This window comes from Symphalangus syndactylus, chromosome 23 (assembly GCF_028878055.3).
Source record: "Symphalangus syndactylus isolate Jambi chromosome 23, NHGRI_mSymSyn1-v2.1_pri, whole genome shotgun sequence".
Classification (NCBI taxonomy): Eukaryota; Metazoa; Chordata; class Mammalia; order Primates; family Hylobatidae; genus Symphalangus; species Symphalangus syndactylus.
Window position 1 is genome coordinate 19,401,839 of NC_072445.2, and position 27,342 is coordinate 19,429,180.

Sequence of the window (27,342 nt, forward strand, 5' to 3'; positions counted from 1 at the left end):
TATCACCTAGTGAGATCCTAGCCATGATAACATCATAGTGCAACACATTATCTTTTCTATGTTTAGATACACAAATACTTACCTTTATGTTAAATTTCCTATAGTATTTAATACAATAACATGCCATATATGTCTGTAGCCTAGGAGCAATAGGTTATGCCATATAGCTTAGATGTGTAGTAGGCTAGTCTATCTAGGTTTGTGTAAGTACACTCTATGATGTTCACACAATGAAGAAATCACCTAATGATTCTTAGAACATATTCACATTGTTAAACAATGCATAACAGTATGTGTGTGTGTGTGCATATATAAAAATATATATATTCAAACCAAAGAATTGTTCTCTATTTTTTCTTCTTTGTTAACTTAAAATATTTTGTCCTTGTAATTCACCAATATGCTAAATGAAAGTTCATTCAAACAATAATAAGAAGTCTTATAATGAAAAGCAACAATCTCCTGCTCCATGCTTTAATAGCACAGCTTTGAAGTCAAAGGCCTCAGCTAAACTTTGAAAGCACTATGTGACTTGGTGCTGCTTGGGTTACCTTTTGAACCTTTTTCCCACTTCTCAACTTAGACTAACAACTCCCTCCAGGTCAGGTGCTTGTCTGATTGTCATTGTCTTTTAAGTGGAGAGTTTAGCCCATTTATATCATTTGTAATAGCCAAACTGTTTAGATTCATTTCTACCATCTTATTTTGTACTTTATAGTAATATTTACCTTTTTTTTCCTATATGTTTTTTCTTTTTTCTCCTGTGCTTCCTTGTTTTGGATTGATTGGTTTTATTCACTCAACTCTGAATTCCATTTTTCCCCTCTATTCCACCCTAAAAATTTTAATATGCAACTTTAACATAATTTAATTGAAAGCTAATTAACCTTTTTCTGAACAATACAAGAAACAAAGAACTCTTGAAATCTAATTATTCATCTCTAAATTTTACATGAAGTTGTCCAGATTTTAATTATCTCTTGATTTTTAAAGATTCGTAAATTAGACATTGTTGTTGGATACATATAAGTGTTTGTTTAGATTTATCCACAGGTTTACTTTTATCTTTGTCATTGACTCACTTGCAATGCAGATCTACCTTCTGGGATGATTTATTTCTAAAATGAATGTCCTTTAGATGTTTCTACAATGACAATATTCTGATAATAAAGTCTCTCAATTTGTGATAGTTTGAAATTGTGTTTCTTTGACCACCCCTCTTTTTTTTTTTTTTTTTTTAAGGAAAGATAGCTTTCTTTGTTTAGAATTCTAGATAGTTATTTGACATTAGTTGGTTGATCTGAATTCATTCAATTTTCCCTGCTGGTCTTGAGAACTCAGCTATGACCTTATCATTCTTTTCCAGACAATCTACCTGTTCTCTCTGATTGTGTTTAAGGTCTCTTTGTCTTTGTTGTTCTGCAGCTTCACTGTGGTATACGAGGCAGGGATTTCTTCAGGATTCTCTAGGCTTTCCCAGTTTGTGCACTGGTGTCTTTCATTAACTCTGGAGAATTCTTAGCTATTATCTCTTTTAATATTGCTTCTCCCCATTCTCTTTATTGCTTCCTATAAAACATTCTTACACTATTCTTTATATTTTCTCACCATTTTTCACATTTCTCATTGCTTTTTTACTACTAGATTCTGTGTAATCTCTTCAGTATTACAGCTCATTGATTTTAATGTTTACCCTATTTATTGAAATTATTTCATTTATTACATTTTTAATTTCTAAATTTCTGTTTGGTACTTTCCAAATGTGGCTAATTATGATAGTCTCTTTTACCTTTGACATAGTTTCAATCTCCTCTCATATTTATAAACCTGTTAAACATACTAATTGTATATTCTATATTTGAATAATTCCAGTATCTGTGGTCTTTGAAGGTCTGATTGTAGAGTTTATTGTTTCTGCTGACTTTCACTCAGGGTTGTTTATTTACTTTTTATTACTGATTTTTTTTCTACAGAGCTCATTTTCTTTGTAACTTAATAATACGTAGTAATTCTTTGAGGCTCCATTTAAAAGTATTTTCTTCCAGAGTGTATCACCAGGTGCTTGAAGGTATCACCAACTTGGAATCAATTTAACTTTGTAGAGTTTTATTTTAGCCACATTTGTTGTGTATATTCAGGCCCAAAGTCATAAATCTACACATCTGTAATTAGAAATAGGGTTAGAAATAGGGAGGGGGAACTTTTTCTTTTTCTTTTTTTTTTTTTTTTTTCTCCTCATAGTCAAGACCAAGCCAGTCATGTATCTCCATCTTGTTCTGTGGGATAGCTGTGTTTTTAGCTCCCTCAATGGAGTGCTGCCTTTCCATGATATTAGCTTATTTGTGGGTCTCCATTCTGATATTTCACTCACCTTGGGCTTCAGATTTTGTCTCTCATGTGCAGGAAATGCTGACTCCATCACTTGACGATGACTCTGAATTTGGGCATTCTGATCATTCATGGGGCCCAAGGAATTACTTTCTAGCTAGATCTGTCATACATTTAAATTTTTTTTAATATTTTACCTAGTATGGTGAGGGATTTTCTTAAAATCATGTCTACTCTATTGTCAAAAAGGTAAGACCTCACTTTTTTGCGTATTGGGCAAATTATATCTCTGAACTTTCATTTATTTCCTCAGTAAGGTGAAAAAACACATATCATGAAGATTTTTGTGAGGATTAAATAAAAGACTGGATATAAATGCCTACCATGTAGACATTTAATAAATGATGATCGTTACTATTACCGCTGCCACTATTCTACTAGTACTATCAATATTAGTACAACCTATTACTAACAACACAAAAGAGCCTGTTCTTCCATGGAGAATCAAATAACTATCCAATTAAAACAAAAATAGTTAATTTTTAAAAGAGTTAAGATTTAAGCTTTCTAAACATATTCTTAATGTGTATTATGTTGGGGAAGGTCTTTTGTTTTTAAACAATACCCCTTGAGTAGCTAATAATAACAGACATGGGCCTGTACTCTGAGCTATATCTTTGATAGTGGTATGTGTGTGGGCTAGAAGTTGGGCTCCAGTCAATAACCAACACCAGAGTCCATAGTGGAAACACTTTCATTCTTTGCAGCATGGGTGGGCAAGCTGAAAGAACACCATTTACTGGAAGAAAGGTGCTACATATATATGACAAAGTGTTATATTTATTATTATTTCTATTCTAAATTATCCATTGAAGAAAGAAGACAGGGAGAGAATTTTTAGTGAGGTCCAGGGTCAAATTGGGTTCAGAAGCCCAAAGGGGAACATGGTAGTTTTCTGACTGGAATGCATGTGACCTTGGGCAGGTCAACTAACCTCTCCCAGCTTCATTCCCCTCATGGGTAAAGCAGAAGAGTGGGACTGTGTAGTTTTAGGGAACTTGTACATCTAAATTCTATGATTCTCATCTTTTATTCTCATCCATATCCCCTGGACTCTCTAGTTCACTGACTTCTAGGACCCATAATTATGGCTGTGTGAAAGAATACTCTTTAATCCAGCAATGCATTCCCAGTGTGACATGCACTCTAATGTGAGAAACAGTAATGAGAGCCACAATAGAAGCAGAATCCTTCAGTGGCTTTGGCCTCCCCAGCTTGATGAGATGCTCATTCATCTCGGGTGTGTGGTTGGAACGTGAGTGGGTACAAAAAGGTGCCAAAATTGCTGCCTGAGGAAGGAAGTAGTTGGAATTGATACCCTGTGAGTGGGGTTAGCTATGTGCAAAAGTAGACCACACCTAGAAACAGGGTATAGTTGTGTTTCTAAGAAGACTCAAGAAACAACTTGATCCTATCAGGGGACTGGGCCATATCCCTCAGCCTGGAGTGCAGGGGGTGAAATGTACAGCACTGGTACACGAAGGAGGAAATTGCTGAAGTGCAGTGGTCTCTTTGGAGTGGCTTGGAAGCAAAGGCATATTTCTGTTGATGGGACCTATTAGGAAAGGACAGTGATGTTAGAGATAGTTAGAATGAGGCTCAAAGCATGGCTTTTGGAGCCTCTCCTCTCTAACTGGAGGCCAAAAGCAGTGGCATGGGGGCTGTTCTGTCATTGTTTCCAAACTTCAGTCATTTCGATGCCACGGTTAAGATGTTTGCCGTATCCACTTGCTCTATTATTTCTTTAACATTTGTATTGAAGTTGATTTGTTTTTATTGAAATGTTTATTTTAAAAGGAAGCTTTCTATCATTATCAGAAAAAAAAAAACAATATCACTTGCCATAATTAGAAGACAATCATCCTCTCTCCCCCCGCACACCATGAAAATAAAGCACTGTCGTGAAGTCCTAACGAGGTTACCTTACCTGTAGAAGGCTGTGGGCCTGAGGATTGCTCCTTTCCTGTTAAAGGGAAGATTAGAAAGTGTTGGACTCACCAGCACACCCAGACTTTCTTCTTGGAGTAGTAAGAAAGACTGACAGATCATAGTAATGGGTAAAATTTGTTGAGTCCCTTTTTACATATCCTCCCATTGACACCTCCAGATCTTATGAGACCAGTGCTCCTATCATTTCCATTTGTTTTCTAGCTGAAGACATCAAGTCTGAGAGAATAAAACACTTGCTCAGAGCACACAGCTAGTTAGGGGTGTAGACAATGGGAAGCAAAGAAATTTGACTCCAGACCTGTAGTTCTTCAGCACAGGACTGTATCTTCTCTTACGTGTCAGTCTGTGCTATTGAATGCTTTGACTTCATGGCCTCTGAGAGCATCTCAAGTGCCTCCTACAAGTATTTTCTGTATCATGAGTTTCAGGAATCTTACCTGAAGGTGCTTAATAAGGATTGGTCTCTTCTCCTCCCCACAACCCTCCTGTTCATGGGACAGATCTTCCTGAGCCTTGGTTCCAGTATTCAAGGACGCTTGAAGAGAGGTGGCCACTTCAACTCAAAACACTCGTCCTTGTCCTCTGACAATCCCACAATTTCCAGGCAACCTTCCAATGGTGACCTGCTTTCCACAGTGGGCTTTCCAACTGGGGCGAGAATGAACCCATCAACTGATAGTAGCACTTGATTTTTGGTTCACAGATGTACCTTAGTGATGGGTACAGGGCCCTCTATCGATATTTACTGAATGAGTGAGTAAATGTTTAGCAGTTATATTTCTAAAACTAACAATGAGATTAATAATAAAATGGCTACTTTATGAAACTCCTATGCTACACGTGACTTGGTCTTAAATGTCCCTCCTGTGTTATTTCCTCAAACAACCCTATGAAGTAGGTGCTATTGTCCTCTTTTACAGATGAAGTTGGAGGCTGAAGAGCTAAGTAACTGTTTGATCCAAAGCCTGGTCCAAAGCTCCCTTATTGGGAGCCTGTGGGTGCTCCCAACTCTAGCTTATGCTGCTCCCATCAGAATTTCCCATGTGGCTCTGAGTTCTGATGGATTTGGTTAATGATGGTCAGGCCCTTTGAGCACCACCTCTGACTTATACTAACAAGCTGAGTCTCATTTCCCTCGGCCCCAGTTTCTTCATTTACAAACAGAATATTACAGAAGAGAGCACGTGGAATGCACTTGGTACATGGCCAGCATTCAATAAAAGGCATTTCTTATTATGGGGAGGGAGCAAAGAGGAACAGCATGGGGAAAGAGAAGTCACTTCAGGAGGATAATGGAGATGGAAGCAATGTTCTTTCTGTCTTTTGGTAACTGTGGTAAAGGTGTCAGACAAGGCCTCCAAGTGCCAATTTCCCCCTTTCTCAGAAATGCCCCAGAGAGCAAACTCTCCCACCCCAAGTTCCCCCAGAATGAGTATTCAGCACCCTTAGTTGTTGGATACACATCCTCCTGGGCCATATGGCCCCCTTGCTGCCCGTTGCAGAAACAGCCTGCTGCAGCTGTGGCATTGCAGGAAGTTAATCCCCTCACTCGGGGCGGAGACCAGAGATGGGTGGAACACCCAAGAAGCACAGGCAACAGTGGTGATAATGAAGTGCATGTGCAAGCCTGGGGGGGGCCACCAGGGAGGGGCGGGAGGGCTGCCTGGAGGCTGCAGGGAGGAAAGGGTGGTGAGGCCTCTAGTTAGCTGAGTTCAGCCCCTCCAGCCTGGACACTGGCAGGGTACAGTCCTTCCCAGGGCAGTGTCAGCTCCTTGACCCTGGCACCCGAAGATCCCTTCCACCATGGAGTGTGAGGTCTGAATTTGAGAAAGACTCTGTTAATGAGATGTGGTCTCTTGTCCTCATCCATCCTCGTCATCCCACACCCCCGCCCCCTTTCAATCACTGTATCAACCCTCAGTTGCCTGTTTACTTGGTTTTGTGGTTTTTCACTTAGATGTGGTTAGAGAAAGGTGGGGTTAGAGGACAGGTTCTCCACCCCACTCCTTCGCCCCCCACCCAAGTGTTCTGCTTGGTCTCAGAGAGCAGAACATGACACTCTTGGCACAGCAGATAGGGAAATTCTGATTCAGTTTCTCTGGGGTGGGGTCCGGGTGTAGTTATGTGCTCTAAGCTCCCAGGTGATCGAGAGCCACTGCTCTAGTTACTGAAGGTACTGGATGACTCACTGCATTTAGAAGGCAAGTCAGTGGGGAAAAAGTTGAACCTAGCTAGCTAGTAAGAGTTAGCGTTTCTTATTCCTGCACAAACATTAGCTAAGGGGGATTTGACTACCTAGAGTCTTTTGACAAGGCTCTCAAAAACTTATTCCCAACACTCCATGGATGTGGACAAAGAGTATATATTGTCCATCTCATTTTATACCTGCCAAAATGGCATACTTAGTAAATCACTGGGGAGCTAAGAAGTTATGATAACAATGGAATGACTTAACGGAGATGATGGTGGTGGTGATAAGAGGGACCAGCCAAGACCTGAAACCTTTGATGCTCAGTTCATTCCACAGTTCTTCAGATGCTATTGAACCAATAGGTGTGCCCTAGAATAATGAATTCCATCCAATACCATCTGCCAGATCCTGGAGGCCATCTTAAACCTACCAGGATAGCTTGGAGGGCACAAATGCTACTTAAGGAGAGAGAGGACAGAGCCAGGGCTGCTTCCTGCCAATATATTTACAGGAGAGATTATGGACTTAGAGCCTCAGTGAGACTCTGTAGAAAGATATGAGGAAGTTTAGGGATTTTTAAGGAAATGATAGCTTACTTCGTGGGCAGTGGCTGTGTGCTGGATAGTCAGTGGGGCAGTGGTGTGGTGTCATGAGATGCCAGGTGCACACGTAGCAGGCCTGCAGAAGTCTCAGTTATGAAAAGTGTGGAACACACCATCAGTGACAGATGGAGATGCCCCCCACCCCCACTCTCACCCTGCCACACCCTACCTCAGCCTCTTAGACCACAGGTGCAGACCCAGCTCCAGAATTTGCAACACAGATCAATAAGAGGCCCCTTCGTTGTGTTATTTATATTTTCCCTTCCCCAGCAAGATTGCATGGTTCAAGATTCATTACCCACCAGCAGTTACCATTGAGAAATGATGATAGAACATGAAATACCACTCACAATGACAACTAAACCCACAACATACCGGGGAATTGACCTCACAGAAGATCCCCCAAAACGTTTTTGGGAAATTAACAAACTATTTTAAAGAGTGTAAAAGTAAAAGGATGATATTATAGCAGAATACCTTCAATGTAAAGTAAAACATGTATACTCCATTTTTAGAAATGATATAGACATATTCAAGGACTTACAGTAAGTAAGTGGATAACCCTGGGAAGAAGGAATAAACTAGGGGCTCATACACATAGACACATATATATATTATCTAATAATACCTAAACACATTTCCTCAGCAAATAATAGTTGTTTTCTTGAATACTCAACCCAAACAGGCAAAATGTGTGTGTCTTCCATGGTGCTTAGCTCACTGCCTTGCATGAAAAAGGTGCTCAATACACATTTTTGTAAAAGTTCCATTAAAAATAATATTTATATAATATTTATACATTATGAATGTACATTATAGAAAATTCAGAACATGTACATTATAGAGAAAATCTAGAAAATACACATTATGAAAATTTATAAAATATTGATAATCAAAAGTATGTTAAACTCACCCATAATACTACTCCTTATGGATAACCCCCATGAACATTTCTAGATTTATTATTCCAGATTTCAATTAGGGTATTTTTTATGATCGATTGATGACTTTTACTATGTTTTCATCCAGTAGTGTTGCCAGTTTGTAGTTTGAATGCAAATCATTTTGAAATGAGTTCAGTGTACAAAATACTCACTATGCATGAAGTGTAGTGTGTGCAAGGCAGGAGCAGCTAGCCTGGGAGTGAGTCTGAAAGGTGATGTCAAGGAAGAAGAGAGGTCAGTCAGGCTCAATGTGATGTGGTTGATCAGGGGAGGGACAACAGGGTGTTGGCAAACTTTCTGTAAATAGCCAGATAATCAATATTTGTAGGTCCTATGATCTCTGTTACAACTACTCTACTGTGCTGTTATACTGTGAAAGCAGCCAGAGGCAATATGTAAACGAGTGAGCATGGCTGGGTTCCAATAAAACTTATGGGCACTGAAATTTAAATTTCCTATAATGTTTTCATGTCACAAAGTATTCTTCTTTCGATTTTATATTAAAAAAAAAACAATTCTTAGCTTGTGGACCATACAAAAACAGGTGGCAGGCTAGATTTTGTCCATGGACCACCGTTTGCAGACTTTGGGGGGTAATGTCGCAGGACGAAGGAAAAGACCAGAGGCAAGAGGAACCTTGGCAAGTTAAAGAGCTATTGGAAGGGTGTGATAGATCACTGAGTGGGAGGCTGGAGGTGAGGTGTGCTCCTGGAGAGGCTTCAGACACCCATAGCTCAGCTCCATGTGCCACTGAAAGATTGGGAGTGGTGGAGAGAGATCAGCTGGAAAGGACTTCAGAAGAGGATCCATTCTGGGATTATACCAACATTCAAACCATTGCTCAAACCATGTTAGGCCAGAAAGTCTGGTTTCAGGTTCTTCTGAACTCCTTCAAGAAGAAAGAGCAACACACAGGAAAACAACGCCCCGCCTTGAGAACACCCAAGATTTAACACAAATAATCATCTTGAGGTTGGAGTGTGAGAGGTTTGCATAAATAACTTCACCAATAGGGTGGATGGTCTATGGCGTCCTTGCAAAGTCAGCTGTGGCAGTCTATTCCTCCCCCTACCCTCCTTATAATGATATTCCTTTCTCCTCATTTTTGATCTCCACTTCCCACATCCCATTGGTGTTGTGTTCCCATCACTCCGACTTACCTCATCCCCAGCTCTCCTGAGTGCAGAATCAGATCACCTTGCCTAAATGGCACTCCTACTGTCTTGATTGGTCTCATACTGATTTAAATGCTACCTTGAAACATTTGTAAATAGAGGTTCACTATTTCCTGAGTTATTTTGTCCCCCACTTCCCACACCTCCTTGTGACCCCAGGCTGCAAGTGTATGCAACAACCTGGACTGGGCAGAGGAAAGATTATGTTTACTCTCACTTAATTATATTTTACTGAAATTAAATGTGTACCTTAATGAAACATGACACATCACAAAATCTAAGTAGACTGTTTTTCTACACCTACTACCTGATCTTAGCCTGGTTTCTTGCACCTCTTTCCAGATTTCCTGGACATGGTGTTTTGGTGCAATACCTACCTATTTTAACTCCATCTCTCTTCTAACTGCAAGAAGGCTTTGGCTTTCAGCATCTGGAGTTTAAGATTTGATTACTCATCCAGGGGAAATATTCAGAAGTGATCTCATAGGCATGATTTGCACCTTGCAAGCTTGCTTAGAATTTTAAGCAGGGGGTTTTCCAAGTAGACTTGCCTCACTGTCCTATTTGCAGGCCTAAATTATGAAGCAATTAATATACAGCACATAAAACTGTCCAGTCTGTTTGTTCTTGCTGTCATATCGTCAGTAATGATGGCAGGAACTGACTAATGAACGGGCCCAAGTATCTGTGTACACTGAGAAAGAGAGAGGAAGAAAGGGGGCCAGTGGCAGAGAGCACGCAGAACAAGTATAACTCATATTTCTCAAAGAGCACGACTCTTCCATTTCCTAATGCTTTTCTCATGAATAGTTTGGGTCTTTTTTTTTTTTTTTTAAAGTCTTTATGAAATTTAAGCCCTGTTTCCCATTTCATTGAAAAACCTTTAAGAAAAGACATTTTTCATACTTAAGACTTTTTCAAATCTCTCCTAACCAGTTACACTCTGTATTGTATCTTTCATAGCTGGCAGCCATCCAGCGACAATCCTTAAAAATCCCTTTACAGTTTTAAAGGAAAATACAAGCTCTCATTTACCACTGGATGGAGTCAGAAAATAAAAGCTTAATGCCTTGACAGGCCTGGATATTTTTTTGAGGCCTAAGTCTGATTTATGGCAGTAGCCAGCAAACCAGGCTGGTGAAATATTTGCTGCTGCTCCTAGGGATATGGAAAAATGAAGTGTGAAGTTCTGGGGAGAGCAGGCCACAGCCTTCCAGTCACTAAACACTCCCACCAAGTTGGCAGGGGAACAGAGCCCTGGGCTGCAAGATGAACCTCAAAGGAAAAGGGAGGAGAAAAGGGCTGTGCATCGTGTCAAAATACTGCCAAGGCTTAACGCTCGCCATACATTTTGTGACCTGGGGTGGGATGTTTATGAGGGGGGTTTAGGGAGGAAAGAGAAGAGAAACATTTTCTTCCTTCTTTATTTATTCTATTTTCTTTACAGCTTCCCTGTAGGGGTTTCAGTCCAAGTAGAAGAAATTAAGAGCAACAACAGGAATGTAGGAAGTTGCTTAAGCCCCCACTATAAAATTGTTCAGATCGAAAAATATGATCTGGTTAGAAAAAAAGCACTGGACTGCCTTAGGGCTTGCAGCTTCAAGGTGGGGTGACAGACCCACTTCCCCACACCATGGGTCCCCAGATCTGAGAGAATGGAAGTTGAGATTTTCATTCCCATGAAAAGGGAATTTCCTAGAGGTAGAAGAGAGGTGAGTTTTCTCCCCTAGAATTTTCTTGAAGTGAGTCATCACAAATGCACAAGCCAGGCAAAACACTTGGTGTTTTTATTTTTTCTTTCCTTTATCTAAAAAAAAAAATATTTATGTATATATATAAAACAATTAATATCCACTGTTTAGATTTGTTTTTAATTTTAGGTTTCTGAAGTAGAGTCTTGGATACCCTTGCTTGTCTCAAAGGGCTTTATCTGTACTTAGTGTTATTCACAGAGGAGATGAGTGGAGCCCCCACAGAAAAGCAGGGGTTGATTTTAGTTGTTTTCTGAAGTGCAAAAAAGTTCTCTTCTAGGTGATATTTTTGATAAACAAAGACAAAAAAGGGCAAAGATGGAAAACATGCATCTCATTTTCTCCTCACACAAACTTATCTTTGGAAGATCAGTTTCAAAATTTGATTCATTTGAGGGTTCAATAAGTTTCTTTTTTTTTTTTTTTTTTTTTCAAATAACAGCATTTCTGTCTGCTAGGCAGAGATTTATGTTCCTGTGAAGTCTTGGGTCAGTTAAAGCAGTCTCAGTAATTACAGAAATGTTTATATCCATGTGCAGTCATCCCCCTTCCCCTCACTAAATCACTAATAAACACACCTACTCTCACTCAGGCTCCCAGACTCACCTAACGCCCCCACAAAAACTGTCTCACTCATTTACTCCCTTATCACAAAGTTAAATGTAGAGGTAATTCAAGTCAATAAATATTTATTGATGCCTACTGTTAGGCAATGCAGGGGATCAGGGTCGGGGGCTGGGGGTGGAATACGAAAGCAAGATTCTGGTCCCAGGCTTCAAGATATTTACAATTTAATGGAGGAGGAAATTGGACTTTGATCCATTTGCCTTTTAGTAAAACCTACATTTTAAAAACAATAAAATGTGCCTTTGTTTTTTCTACATGGACAGTGAAGAGGAAGAAACAGGGGTCTGGAGAAACGGAGCAGACTTACTTGCCCCATGCCACAAACAGTAATAGCAAATATGATTAGGCTTGTCCTATGTGCTGGGTGTGAGGCTTAGCACTTCTGATGCCTAATCTCATTCAGTTCTTCACAATTCACTGAGAGGTAGGCTCATCCTTCAACAGATGAGAAAACTGAGGCAAAGGGCAGTTAAGTAACTTATCTAAGATTATACAGCAAGGAAGTGTGTGGCTGAGGTTCACAACCCTTTTCAGGACTCTCTTGGTCCCGTTATAAACCTGAGATTAAAACTTTTGTCTCCTTCCTCCTGGTCTAGTGATTTTCCTATCTGTCTGTGGTCCCCAAGCCTGTGATGATGTGGTGGAATTTAGAAAAACAACAACAACAACACACGCACACAACATTTTACCTTTTCGTTTATTTTGAAGGGGCTTGGAGTGCAGAGGCTATGGAGTGCTTTGCAAACTATTTTTGTTTATTTGAAAGCACCTAGATTTCAGCCTTAAGGAGGTTTGTAAATACTTGTAGAAACATTGAAGATGGTCATTTCCTAGCCATCCTTCTTGGAAAAAAAATCTGTTTTAGGAAACTGACTAATCCAGGGCTTGTACAAGGGTGACCAGACCTCCAGTGTGGCTGCCCTGGTTTTTGGTAACCAATGTGCTGAAAGAGATCATCAAGCTCTGAATTTCCTCAATTGTGACTACCACACACATACAGGCCTTAAAACACATACCCACAGTTCAAATATTTTAGCAAATGTCCTGGCTTTCCTCCACCACTAAAATGAAAGTGAAGGTGAAATCATTTGGGGGCCACTAGAATAGAATTCTCACCCTTGATAGCTGCCCATAGATTTAAATGTCTCACAGGAGACCCAATTAAATATTAGTGAGATCCCAATTCACCAAAGGATCATATTTCCTGACCATTTTCATCACTCACACTTCCCCGCAATTTAATGATGAGTTTAGGATATGACCTCTTCCCTCAGGCTCCCCTCCTACCTTTTTTATTTTCTTTTATTTTGGATCTGGAATCTAGATGGCTCAAGCATCTGGAAATACCCTACATAGGTTTTTCTAACCAAATCACCAGTTGCTGCCTGTGCACACCCGAGTTTTGCTGTGATATGAAGTTGTCACAAATGAGGGCTGATAGGAGTCTCCATATTTTGATGGCAGTGATTATCCAAGATGACCCCTAGAATGCAAGGCCAAGGGAGCACACATAGCACTGAGCGTCACACAAAGAGGATGTTTGTTGAGTGAATAAACGAGTGAGGCACCCTTGGTGAGGCCTCTTGCTTGCAGCGGCTAGAGGAGCAGAGGCAGGTATTGGTACAGCAGGTGTTTCTCACTGCTTGCCCCAGAATGCCCCCCAGCTTGTGTGTTTGATCAAGAACAGCCATCTTCACACTATGGTGTGCATCCTTCCGGGGAGTGCCTGAAGATTTTTCAGGGGTTATGCAGATGCTGGTGGCTTTAATGCCATTGATTTTCAGATGCTCAACTTTCATGCACACCCTTTCCTAAAACTCACCATCCTGAGAACACACCTCTCGTCACTCTTTCCCACCATCCCTTCACAGTTGCCCTTCTCACACTTTTAAAATAAAAGGCATCTTTTCACCCATCCCCCTCCCACTATAGAGCATTTCCTCAGGGTCTAAATATCCTCTGGGTCTCTAAACAGTGGGGACATGGGCTGGCATGGTGGCTCACGCCTGTAATCCCAGCACTTTGGGAGGCCAAGGCAGGTGAATCATGAGGTCAGGAGTTCAAGACCAGCCTGGCCAACATGGTGAAACCCCCTCTCTACTAAAAACACAAAAAACTAGCTGGGTGTGGTGGCTGGCACCTGTAATCTCAGCTACTTGGGAGGCTGAGGCAGGAGAATCGCTTGAACCTGGGAGGCAGAGGTTGCAGTGAGCAGAGATCATGCCACTGCACTCCAGCCTAGGCGACAGAGTGAGACTCTGTCTCAAAAAAAAAAAAAAAAAGCCAAAAAGCGTGTTGGGGGGACATATTGAAAGGGGGCAGAGCACCATTCTGTCCCATGGCAAACTCCTGGCAAGCCTCCATGCATATATGTAGTGTCATAACTATCCATCTACCCACTCATCCGTCTATCAGGGTGACACTTCAGAAATGAATTAGTTGCCCTGGGGAGACATATTAACACACTCATTTGAATTGGAAAATGAAGTTAGAATTTCTCCATGAGAAAGTGAGTATGATTTGGCTAATTGGATTGACAATGAGGACTGCTTTACCATTTAGGTCATATGGCAGACATAAACAGAATCACCTAAATCTTTTGCAAGAAAGTTTTGATGAAAATATAGCTAATGCATAAGCAGAGTGCACAGGCTGTCAGGTGGTACATCCTTCATAACAACCTAAACATATGTTGATGAAATTTAGGTGTCTTCTTAAAAATGTAGTTAAAAAAATTATTTTAGGATATACACAAACAAATAATTCAAAGACCTCTCGTTTAGAGAAGCGTTAGAGACAGGCAAGGAGGAAACTCATTAACAGGCAGAAAGGTGCTGCGGGATTGGAAAAATGCTCTCAAAATTGTAGAAATCTGAAAAGAGGTGGAAAAGAATTAAGAGACCCTAGGAGAGAAGATCCCACTGTCAGCTCTATGGGCGTGAATTTGTCTGACGTTGTGTTATCTTGGTGAGCTGTCCTATCTAGAATGAAAATACCCAAATCACTCAGGTTCATTTGTTTCATCCATCTGAACACTCTGAAATTTACTTTCCTTTTTTACCAACTTTTACCAAGGTCATAAAAACATATGTACAATAATCATGAACTTGTTAGTCTTTTTTTAAAGCTAGTTAGCAAGAGTATGACTGCTACTAAGAAGTCATTGTTGTTATATTTAGCTGTTCTTCCAATAATAGACTGTGACAGTATATTATACAGATATTAAGTAGGTGACTCTGAAATAGTTGGGGCAATGAAAGTGCTGAATAGCAATAGGCCAAGTTGCCCACAAAAGTATTTATGCTGAGGTTCCTTAAAAGGAAAACACCTCATAAAACAGATACACTTCTAAGAATCTGTGAGAAGTGCCCAACATGCTACAAAAGATGTGCTATTTAGTGCTGATGTTATGCCAGAGATTGCAGTGTTTAGCTGCCTAATTTACTGCTATCTGGCCTTTGCTACAACCCCATTAATCTGTCAGCCGAATGAGCTCTAATTATGCATCTTGTAACCTGGTGTGCCGTAGCATACTGCATTCGAGGGGGGATAGATCTTTAAGATTTACTGCACAATTGCTGATAATCTCATGGGGTCTCTCAACTGGGGGGAAATTCGCCTCCTCCCAATTACTAAGAACGCCAGTAGAGGCACAGAGAAGCAGATGGGCATGGCAGAAGAGGCTGAAGTTTCAGCCAGTGATTCAGTGCACTCTTAACAGCCTGACAAAATGCAAAATACATTTTAGCATGTTGCTTTAACCTAGACCATGTACACTCTAGAATATATAGTATACTCAGTTTGTTTGAGAGGTTGTTAGAAGCACCACTCCTTCTGCTGCCAAACTCATGTGTTCTGCCTCCTTCTGTGGCTGGCCCATTTTCTGGATGGATGTGGCAGTGAGGAGGAGAAAGGAAAGGGATTAACAGGGAACTGTCTTTTTATTATGGATCATCATTATTATTTTTTACTTAGATCATCTCCTTGGATCCTCATCAAATCCTATGAGGTATACACTGTAATCCCAACTTTAGAAATGAAGAAAACTGAGTCACAGAGAGGTTCAAACTTGTGTGTTTGCATGTGTGTATGTATGTTGGAGGAGGCATGCAATCCTGTAGCCTCCAACTCCTTGGAAAAGCTGAATGCCTCAAATTCCTTTCCACCAGCTTGCTTTATCCTAGGGAAGTCATTGTATCTCCTAACATAGGCTTTACGGATTTCTGATTTGTGTTCCCATCTATACTGCTGGCTTCCCCTCCCATCTTACCATCTACCCGAAGTTTGTAGGGATAAGTCAGATAATGCCCATAAAAGGCTTTTAACCCCTTAGGAAAAAGTTGCCCACATACAAATACTGTATCCTATAATGTTTCTATGTGGGTTCATAGCCCCATCCATCCTCAAAGAACCAGAGACAGTCTTAGATGAAGTGGAATCATCTCCAGCTGCTGCTGGGTTCATTCCTTCTGGGGTAGACGGTTGTACTGGCTTGACCCTGCAGTGCCATGGCACCCAAAAAGATCTTTGCAGAGAGCAGGAAGAAAAAGCTCTGTTTACAAACACTTTTACTAACTTCTCATTTTTTTTTTTTTGCCATTCATCTCTAACTTGACCAGTGTCACAGCAGTGACTTTAGGTGGTATGAGTTTGATCTTCACATGTGGCCATGATACAGGGTTATTTTCAATTTTAGCATGAAATCTTATTTGCTTTTAGTCTAATTTCTTTTAGGCTCACCTTGGTTTTACTGGCATAGAAAGCAAATGATTTCACCTCATTGCAATTCGATGGACTAAATAAAAAAAGTTAAGGTGCTGGTGTTTGGTTGAGACTCAGGCAAGCCCCCTGTGGTGGAAAGGATGTTCAAATGGCTCCAAACGTACAGGACTCTGGTTTTCATGGGCTACCCTAAATTCTCTGCCAGCCACCCCGAGTTCCCTTTGACCGCATCGGAAACTGAGTTCTCTAAACAAACTGTAACCATGGTAAGTTGTGCCACTTTGGTGATATATCTCTCAGAATATTATAAACTGGGTAGCAGAATTTTTCATTGCCTTACAGACATCCACAGCCAGAGATCTAAGGATAGAGAGTTCATGTCTCTCTCCATTAAGAAATTTAATTCACATTTTACGCAGTCTCAGCCTTTGATTAATACTCTGGATACCTCATGCAGCAGTCTTTAGGATTACGAAAAGTGATTTGTCTAATCTGAGTGTCAGTCTCCTTTGGAGTCTACATAGGGGAAAAAACCCAAAACCAACACTCTGTAGCTATTGATTTCATAGCATTTGCTCAGCGTTTGCCTTTACATTCTGGCCAAGTCAAGTGGATAAAGAGCAATTTGATCCATGGAGTGTGGCGGGAGTGTTGTCACCATCTACAGAACTTATTCATCTGGAGGATTTCAAGTTGCACATATCAGCTCTGGAAGTGGGTTTTAATGAAATCGCTAGCAAAATGAAGTTCATATAAAAGTGAATGTAAAAACATATGCTATGGTTCCAGCTGGCTGGCAGAGATGTAGTCAAGTTTGCACAGGATTTAGGTCCCCATTTCTGACTTTCGGCCCCAAGGAATAAATTTTGGATGATCTGAGTCAAGACTAGACTGAAGGACAATTGTGAAGAACAAATGTGTCATGCCACTTTTCTGAATGTGAGCTTGCCCTCCTCTCATTCGCTTTTCCTGTCTCAGTACCCATGGACCCATTTATCCACTCAGGCAAAATCTCAACCTTTCTACCTTTCTTGTCCATAAATCAAATTTCCCCGGATATAAATTGATGTTATCTTAGAGCCACTCCTTCTTCCAAAGGGATGCCTAGCCAAGCTGATGTGTGCATCTACTGAAATAGATGTGGCCACCATGATGCATGTGTTTTACCAGTCACATTCTGGAGACTATACCTTAACCCAAAGTATTAAGTGGGGATTTTAATGGTAGTCAGGAAGAAATGCTTGAGCAAGTGAGGCTTTTTACACACTTCTGTATTAGAACTCACATAGTAGTTGTTTATATCTGATAAACAGATTTGGCCTGCCTGAAGGGGGTGTATCTTGCAAGAGTCTTGCTTTAATTGGCTACATGAACCAGAGAGAGGTATAGAGACACAGAGACAAGCAGAATATGGAGCTTAGGCACTGGGGGGTTGGATGGGGAGTCTGCTCTTCTAATTTGGGAAGGGCAGGTAGGGTGGAAAGAGTCTTGCAAGTCACCCCCTGCTTTTACCTAAGCCATACTATGAGGAGAATTGAAAAACAATTAGTTGTTGAAGATTACATAATCTTTTGAGTAACAAACTTTAAAGCATCTCCTGAATCCTTGAAAGAAGCAAGATTTTCCTGATGAAATAAAAATATACTTCTATTGCTTTGCTTTGCTTTTTTCCTTCAATGAAATAAAAACTTAGTGCTTATCAGCAAATGTTAGTATCACTTCATGTAGTTAAAGATTGCTAATTTTAGCTCCTCTCAAGACCAAATTGTCCCTCATGTTAGTTTTCTCCATTGATTTATAGTTCTAAATCTTTCATTATTTTTATTAATTTTCTCAGGGCTCTTTCCGTGTTTCCCACTTTATTTTTAGCAGGATAACATTCCAGTTAAGGGAGACTATTGAACTATGTCCAACACTACGCCTTAGAATCTGAAGTCTGTGTTTGAATCCTATCTCTAGCACTTAAAACATGAGATTTTCCTGCGTCTCAGCTTCCACATTTTCATAGTGGGCATGACTAGGTCTCACTCCCTTCTAGCATTGCTATGAGGATTACATTTGAAATACAGTAGCACATTGCTTGGCATCTGGAACATGGGTTGTACATCATAAGAACAACTTTTATCTGCATCATCAATACCAAAACAGAGTTACCGGACCTATCAAGACTAAGCGTTGACTCCTAACCTTGTCAAGATATACAAAATTCTTCAAGATGGCATCTCTGTAAGGGGAGGTGTCTTCAAAGAATCAGGAACAATTCAGATCCTGGTGTAGAATCCAGAAAACACTGTACTACCTTTGAGAAATATGAGCCATGACTTCCAGCAAATTACTTAATCACTCTGAAGTTTGTTTCCTCATCATATATTGGTAATAATAAAATTACCTAATAGTATTTATGAAGATTAAATGAAATATAGAATGGAGACTTGTGGAACTTCTGGAATGGTAGAATGAGAAGCCTGTCTAACACTCCCCAAATACAACAATGAAACTGGACAAAATTGTAAAAAACAACCATTTTGGGACTATGGAAAATTAACTAAAGATACACAACAAATTGAGAAGTATTTATTCATTACAAACTACTGAACCTTAATTAAGAACAAAGGGAGTCTGTGCCACGGTAGACTGGGACTGCTCCCACCTCCCCAACTCTCACTCAAGCTCCATCAGCACAGTAGCTCCTAACAGGGCAGGATAAGCCATAAAACCCAGCAGGTTTGCTGCTGGAGGGGGTTGACTTGCTTTGGAGTGAAGTGCAGGAAAACCCTGTTAAAACGGTAACCATCTTGGTGGCGAATGAATAAGACAGGCCAATGCAGCAGCCATCTTGAGTTTGTAATTCTGGTTCAGGCAAGCAACAGAAAAGGCAACTTGCCCAAAAAGAACAGGAAGATTCAAGGAGTGGGATAGCCACTGTGGCCATTGGTAACATTTCTGGAATTGTGGAAGGCTGCACACAGATGCAAGGCTGTGCACACACTCAGTAGTGACCAGAGAGGGCCCTAATTATCCACACATCTCTGGCTAAACATTCGGTGTAGGAAGTTAAGATTAAAAAAAGAAAAATTTTTAAAACTTGAGCAGATACATCAGTGGCTACATACTGCGGGCAGACAGACTCTACAGAATTAATCCAAGAATGTCACCAACCAACCAACCAAAGCAGCAACAACAGCTTTTGAGGAGGAGGAATCAGAATCAAGACTGGCTACAATACATTAACTGAAATGTTCAGTTTTCAACAAAAAAATTATAAGACATATTTAAAAAAAACAGAAAAGTATGATCCATACATAGAAAAAAAAAGCTGTCTTTGAGAAAATCCAGATTTTGGACTTAGCAGAGAAGGACCTCAAAGAAGATATAATAAGCATGCTCAAAGAACTAAAAAAAACCATATTTAAAGAATTAAAGGAAAGTATGGTGATGACACATCAAATAGAGAATATAAATGAGGAGAGAAATGTATAAAAGAATGAAATTCTGGAGTTGAAAAGAACAATAAGTGAGATAAAAAGTTCACTAGAATCCCTCAACAGCAGATTTGAAATAGCAATAGAAAGAATTGGCAAACATGAAGATAAATGAACAGGAATAATCTAAACTGAAGAACAGAAAGAAAATAGCATGACAAAATGTGAACAGAGTTTCAGAGATTTGTGGGACTTTATCAAGCATATGCCATATGTGTAACATGTGTTCCAGAAAGAGAAGCAAGAGAGAAGAGGCAGAAAAAATATTTAAGGAAATAATAGTTGTATAGTTCCAAAATTTGATTTAAAAATTAATTTAAATATCAAAGAACCTCAACAAACAAGTAGTATGAGGAAAAAAAGCATTATACCTAAACACATCATAGTCAAACTATTAAAAGACAGAGAAAAACTTGAAAGCAGCAAGAGAAAAGCAACACATTAAGTACACAAGAATAACAATTGTGATTAAAGTTGAATTTCTACCACAAACATTGGAAGTTAGAAGGCAATGGATAACATATTCAAATCTTGAAAGAAAAAAGTAAACTGAGGTTATTATATTCCACAAAATTGTCCTTAAAAAATGAAGGTGAATTAAACACTTACCCAGAAAAACAAATATTGAGAGAGTTCACTGCTAACAGACCTGCCTTATAGGAAATATTAAAGAAAATCCTTTAGGCTGAAAGGAAATGACACCAGAGAATAACTTGAATCCGCGGGAAGTAACAAAGGACACAGGGAAAGGTAACTATGTAGGTAAATATAAGAACTGTATTATATATTTTTCTCTTTTCTTCTCATATCAGATTTAAAAGATCATTGTGTAAACAATATTTATAAAACTGTATTGTTGGGCTTATAACATATAAAGATTTATTGTATATAGTAATAGCACAAAGGAAAGGAGATAAAATGGAGCTATATGGGAACAAGTTTTCAATATAGTACTGGAATTCAGTTAGTATTAATCCAAAGTGGATCTTGATAAATTCAGATACATATTGTAATCCCTAGAGTAACCATATGAAAATATTTTTAAAAATAGTTTTAAAAGCCAATAAAGGAATCAAAATGTCATATTAGAAAATATCTATTTGACACAAAAGAATGTAGTAAAGAAAGAACAGATGAATTTAAAAAGCCATGGGATTTATAGAAAACAAATAGAACATGGAAGATACAAATCCAAGCATATCAGTAGTTGCATTCAAGGCAAATGGTTTAGACACTTCAATCAAAAGGCAGTGATTATCAGCCTGGAAAAAAACAAGATCTAACTATGTGCTACTTTTAAGAGACACAATTTAGATTCAAAGATACAAATAGATTTTTAAAAATGGAGAAAGATACACTGTATACATAGAAACCATTAGAGAGCTAGAATTGGATCTATTAATGTCAGATGAAATATACTTTTAGACAAAAAGTATTATTAGAAACAATGGGCCGGGCGCGGTGGCTCACGCTTGTAATCCCAGCACTTTGGGAGGCCGAGGCGGGCGGATCACGAGGTCAGGAGATCGAGACCACGGTGAAACCCCGTCTCTACTAAAAATACAAAAAAATTAGCCGGGCGTGGTGGCGGGCGCCTGTAGTCCCAGCTACTCGGAGAGGCTGAGGCAGGAGAATGGCGTGAACCCGGGAGGCGGAGATTGCAGTGAGCCGAGATCGCGCCATCGCACTCCAGCCTGGGTGACAGAGCGAGACTCCGTCTCAAAAAAAAAAAAAAAAAAAAAAAAGAAACAATGAAGGACATTTTGTAATGATAATTAGATCAATTCACCAGGGAGATAAAAAAGTTACAAACTTATGTACACTTAAGAAAACAGTCCCAAAATATATGAAGCAAAAATGGAAAGAATTGAAAGGAGAAACAGATAATTTGACAATAATTGGAGCATTTGACATCCCACTCTCAATAACTGACAGAATAACTAGACAGAAAATCAGTAAGGATTTAGGAAGACTTGAACACACTATTAACCAACTTGACCTAACCGACATCTATTTCTATAGATGTATAGAAGTCCACCCAATAACAGCAAAATACACATTCTCTTCAAGCATATATGGAAACTTCTCCAGAACAGACTATATCCTAGGTCATAAAGCAAAGTGTCAATAAATTTAAAAGCATTTAAATAATACAAGGTATTTCTCTGAATACAATGGCATTACATTAGAAATTAACAAAAGAAGTAAATGTGGGAGACCTCCAAGTGTTTGGAAATTGAACAACACGTGACAAAGGAAATAATAAAATATTTTTAACTGAATGAAAACAAAAGCACATCATCAAAATATATATGATGCAGCTAAAGTGCTTAGAAAAAATTTTAAATAACAGTTTTATTGATATATACTTCACGTACCATATAATTCATCCTTTTAAAGTGTACAGTTCAGCAGCTTTTACTATATTCACCAAGTTTTGCAACTATCATCAGTCATTTCAGAACATTTTCATTATTTCAAAAGAAACCCTATACCTATTACCAGTCACTGCCTATTGCCTCCTTCCCCCATTCCTTTGCAAACACGAATCTAATTTTTATTGCTATGCATTGCTTGTTTTGGGCATTTCATATAAATTGAATCATTCAGTATGTGGCCTTTTGTGTCTGCCTCCTTTCACTTAGCTTAATGTTTTCAAAGTTCATCCATGTTGTAGCATCTATAAGTATATCAATCCTTTTCATGGCTTAATAATGCATTGTATAGATATACCACTTTTTTAAATCCATTCGTTAGTTGATTAACATTTCGGATGTTTCTGCTTTTTGACCATTATGAATAATGCTGCTATGCACATTCATGTACAGGTTTTTATGTGGATATGTGTTTTCAATTATTTGGGCACATAAACCTACTAGTGAAATCGCTAGGTCATGTGGGAGCTCTATGCTTAACCTTTTGAGGAACCGTCAAAAAGTTTTCCAAAGTGACTGCACCATTTTACATACCCACCAGCCATAAAGGATATCTATGAAAATCCCACAGACTTAATGGTGAAAAACTTCCTGAAGTAAGAAATAAGAGAAGGATGTTCTCATCACTGCTATTCAGTATTGTGCTGGAAGTTTTAACCAGGGAAATTAGATGAGAACAAGAAATAAAAAGGTAACAACCAGATTGGAAAGGAAGAAATAAAACTATCTCCACGTGCAGATGAAGTGATTTTGTATACAGAAAATCCTAGGTATTCCACAGAAAAGAACTTTTAGAGCAATGGAACTAGTCCAGTAAAGTTGCAGGATACAATATCAATGTATAAAAATCAGTTGTAATTCTATACACTAGTCATGAATAATCCAAAATAAAATTAAGAAAATAATTCTATTTATAATAGAATCAAAAAAAAGAAAGTACTTAAGAATAAATTTAACCAAGGGAGTATAAAGCTTATATAGCAAAAACTACAAAACATGGATGAAGGAAATTAAAGAAGACATACAAAAATGGAAAGGCATTTCATATTCATGGATTAGAAAACTTAATGTTGCTAACATGGTGTATTAGTCTGTTCTCATGCTGCTAATATAGACATACCCCAAACTGGGTAATTTATAAAGAAAAAGAGGCTTAACGGGCTCAGTTCCACATAGCTGGGGAGGTTTCACAATCATGGCGGAAGGCAAAGGAGGAGCAAAGGCATGTCTTACATGGTGGCAGGCAAGAGAGCGTGTGGCAGGAGAACTGCACTTTATAACAGGTAGATCAGATCTTGTGACACTTATTCACTATCAAGAGAACAGCATAGGAAAAACCCATCCCCATGATTCAATTATCTCCCACTGGGTCCCTCCCATGAACATGGGGATTACTGGAGCTGCAGTTCAAGATGAGATTTGGATGGGGACACAGCCAAACCATATCATGGCTATACTCCCCAAATTTATCTGTAGATTCAGTGCTATCTCTATCAAAATTCCAACTGCCTTTCTTGCAGAAATGGAAAAGTTGATCCTTAAGCGTTCCTTGGATTATTGCAAGCCTTTAGTTAATTTAGAGTTCTGAAAAAAATTCATTTTGGCATTTTTGCCAAAATTCTTGGCTTTATAGAGGAATTGACTTTCAAACGTCCTTTCTTAAAAGGGTCCATTTCATGAAAGGGAAATTTATAAATTTATGCATCTATATTTGAGAAGAAGAAAGATCTCAAGTTAATAATCTTAGTTCATATCTTAAGATACTAGAGAAAAGAAGTGAAAACTAAGCCCAAAGCAGAGGGAAGGAAATAATACAGATTAGAGTGGAAATGAATGAAGCAGAAAACAGAAAAACAACAGAGAAATTTAAGGAAACCAAAAGTTGATTCTTTGGAAAGATCAACCACACTGACAAAACAGTAGCTAGACTGGCCAAAGAGTGAAGAGAGATAAGATACAAATTACCAAATTTAGTAATGACCCTGCAGAAAGTAAAAGGATTAAGGAGATACTATGAACAACTTTATGCAAACAAATTAGACCAATTTAGTTGAAATGGATAAAATCTTAGAGAGAAATGATACCAAAACCAACTTTTTTTTTTTTTTTTTTTTGAGATGCAGTTTCACTCTTGTTGTCCAGGCTGGAGTGCAGTTGCACTCCAGCTGCACTCGGCTCACTGCAACCTCCACTTCCTGGGTTCAAATGATTCTCCCACCTCAGCCTCCCAAGTAGCTAGGATTATTGGCATGCACCACCACACCCAGCTAATTTTGTATTTTTAGTAGAGATGGGGTTTCACCATGTTGGCCAGGCCTGGTCTTAAAGTCCTGACCTCAGGTGATCCACCCCCTAGGCCTCCCAAAGTGCTGGGATTACAGGCATGAGCCACCATGCCAGGGCCAAAACCAACTTCTTTAGAGAAGAAATAGAAAATCTGAACAGATCTATAACAAGAAATTAAATTTGTAATTAACGCTTTTCCAAAAAGAAATATGGTAGGGAAGATGCCTATCAAAGTCTTTGGCATAGAGTTGGCCCCAAATAAATGTGAGTCCATTCCCTCTGGCCCTTCCAGACAATGAGGTATCAAAGCCCTGAGCAAAACTTCTCTCCTCTGTTGAATTCTATGGGGACCTGCTGTACCCACTGATGTAATTTGAAGAACTAAAAGTTACTTATCTGTGGGGATCTCACTTTGGTGCTAATTTTAAATGATAAACGCTAAGATCATGGATCATGCAAACCAAGGCATCTTGACTTCAACCAGACTCCATCATGAGCAGGGTCAGTTTTTAATGATACTTACCCACAATAACCTCCACCCCCCTCACCAGCCGATTCAACACACATCTACCCCCACACACCCCCAACAACGCAACCAAACAACCAAACAAAAACTCTTAAATATGGGCGGCTCTTTTTTTCCAAAGATTGTGATCTGGGAGGGACAAGAGAAGGATCATATTTCTTTTTATTTTCTTTCTCTCTTTTTTTTTTTTTTTTTTTTTTTTGAGACAGAGTTTCACTCTTGTTGCCCAGGCTGGAGTGCAGTGGCACAATCTTGGTTCACTGCAACCTCCACCTCCTGGGTTCAAGCGATTCTCCTGCCTCAGCCTCCCGAGTAGCTGGGATTACAGACATGTGCCACCACGACTGGCTAATTTTGTATTTTTTTTAGTAGAGACAGGGTTTCTCCATGTTGGTCAGGCTGGTCTCGAACTCCCGACTCAGGTGATCCACCCCCTAGGCCTCCCAAAGTGCTGGGATTACAGGCATGAGCCACCGCGCCTGGCCGAGAAGAATGGTATTTCTAGTTGACAGATGAAGAAACTGAAGTAGAGTCAAAGATACTATGACACTATGGGAGGTACAGCTACTACTTAAACAGTTATCTTAGTTTTCCAATTAGTACAATATGGAAAAGAGACAGAGGACCTAGGGTCTAGGTCCAGCTTGCTGTTGATTTTTGTCAAACTGTTTCTTTCTCTAGGTCTCAATTTCCTCATTTTAAAAACAAGACACTAGTCCTTGAACTACTGTGAGGACTGCTATGAAGAGCAGTGTCTGATCCTGGCCTGCAGGCATGCTGTGTTTCTTGTTTGTATTCTTCTAAGTAAAGCTGATTCAAGGGAGGTTTGCTGTGACTGTGTAATTGTCTGTCTGAGAGTGGGCATTACAATTAGAAAAGAAAAGAAATATTTATATCAATGAGCTAAATCCCCAACTTAGGAAGTTGGGAGAAATAGAAGAGTAAAGATAAAGAAAGTAGAAAGAGGGGAGAAATAATAGTATGAGGAGGGATTAATGAAACAGAAACAAAGATTCAACTGAGGATTGTTGAAAGCCGAAAGCTTGTTCTTTAAAGACTACTGGATATCTGCAGAAAAATTAAGCATTAACAAACCATGAAAAAAAGGACATAACTATAAACATAGGAGTTTAAAATTATCGGGATAACTTAAATAACCTTATACCATTAAGTTGAAAATTTAAGTGGACAATTTCCTATTAAAGCATATTACCAAAATTGACTCAGAAAAAATACAAAACTCCAGTTGACCTATAACTATTGAAAAAATTAAAAGGAGGTCTCTTCTAGCCCTAGTGGTCTATGAAAACTTCCTTTCCTCTCTCACTTTCTCTGTCCCTCTTCTTCTACCTCTTTCTCTGACTCTCTGTCTCCCTCCTTCTGTCTCTCTGTCTCTCTCTGTCTTTGTCTCCCTCTCTCTTTGTGTGAGTGTTTTGAACATGCAGAATCAACGCTACAATAGTTTCTACTTGGAGTTGACTATCTCTGGGTGAGCAAATTAGATGTGTGTTCAGTGGGAAGTGTTATGTCTAATGCCCTCTAAAGAGCAGGCGGTTGTGTGTGGGGGGGATTTCTTTTAGGATTGGTGCTATTGCAGGGTGTGGGTGTGGGAGTGATGGCCTCACTGAAGTTTTCATATGAGGCAGGCAGAGCTCCTGTTAGTTCCTAGCTCCTGAAATGTAGTAGAGGGAAGAGCAGTGGGGAGGGGCCGTGGGATGGAGTTTTCTGTGTACCTCTGAGGTGTGCACAAGAAGGCAAGGACAACAGGTTGGGGACAGAGTCTGAAACCTCTCAACTTCTACCCCATTGCTTCAGGCTTAGCAAGGATGAACATATTCTGCACCTGGCCTCACACTATGTGGCTGGCCAGCTTTTCTCAGGCCAGTCATTTTCTGTAGAAAGGCATACTTGGGAGAGTTTTGTTTAGGGTAAGATGCCACAGTCAAACCAAATGGCCATGTGTACGGCTGGCCCTTTAGAGACTTTCTGCTCTGTGCAGGGATGAAGGGGGAGGTGGGAGGGAATCCCATGAGGTGCTGAATCCAGGTTTTCCCTTGTGGAATTAGGGAGAAGATTATACATAACCCTTTCACCTCATCTCAACCCCTCTCCAGGAGACTAGGTGCCTGAAATGCTGAAATTAACTTTTGTTTCTTAAGTTGTATTCCCTAATAAAATAAAACAAAACAAAACAAAAACTACTTTCTGATAACATATTTTTACAGGAAAGAAGAAGGTTTAATTAACCAGGTGCTGTGCCCCT

The 27,342-nt window shown here is 39.4% G+C and overlaps 1 protein-coding gene across 1 annotated transcript in view; it reads left to right on the top strand.

The window, feature by feature from the left end:
* RUNX2 (RUNX family transcription factor 2) overlaps nt 1-25,810 on the top strand; it is a 281,684-nt gene extending 255,874 nt beyond the window's left edge. Inside the window, exon 8 of the mRNA XM_063633187.1 lies at nt 25,761-25,810. Coding sequence (XP_063489257.1) covers nt 25,761-25,795 — 35 coding nt within the window. The 3' untranslated portion in view covers nt 25,796-25,810. The remainder of the gene's footprint in view (nt 1-25,760) is intronic.
* The last annotated feature ends 1,532 nt before the right edge of the window (nt 25,811-27,342 follow it).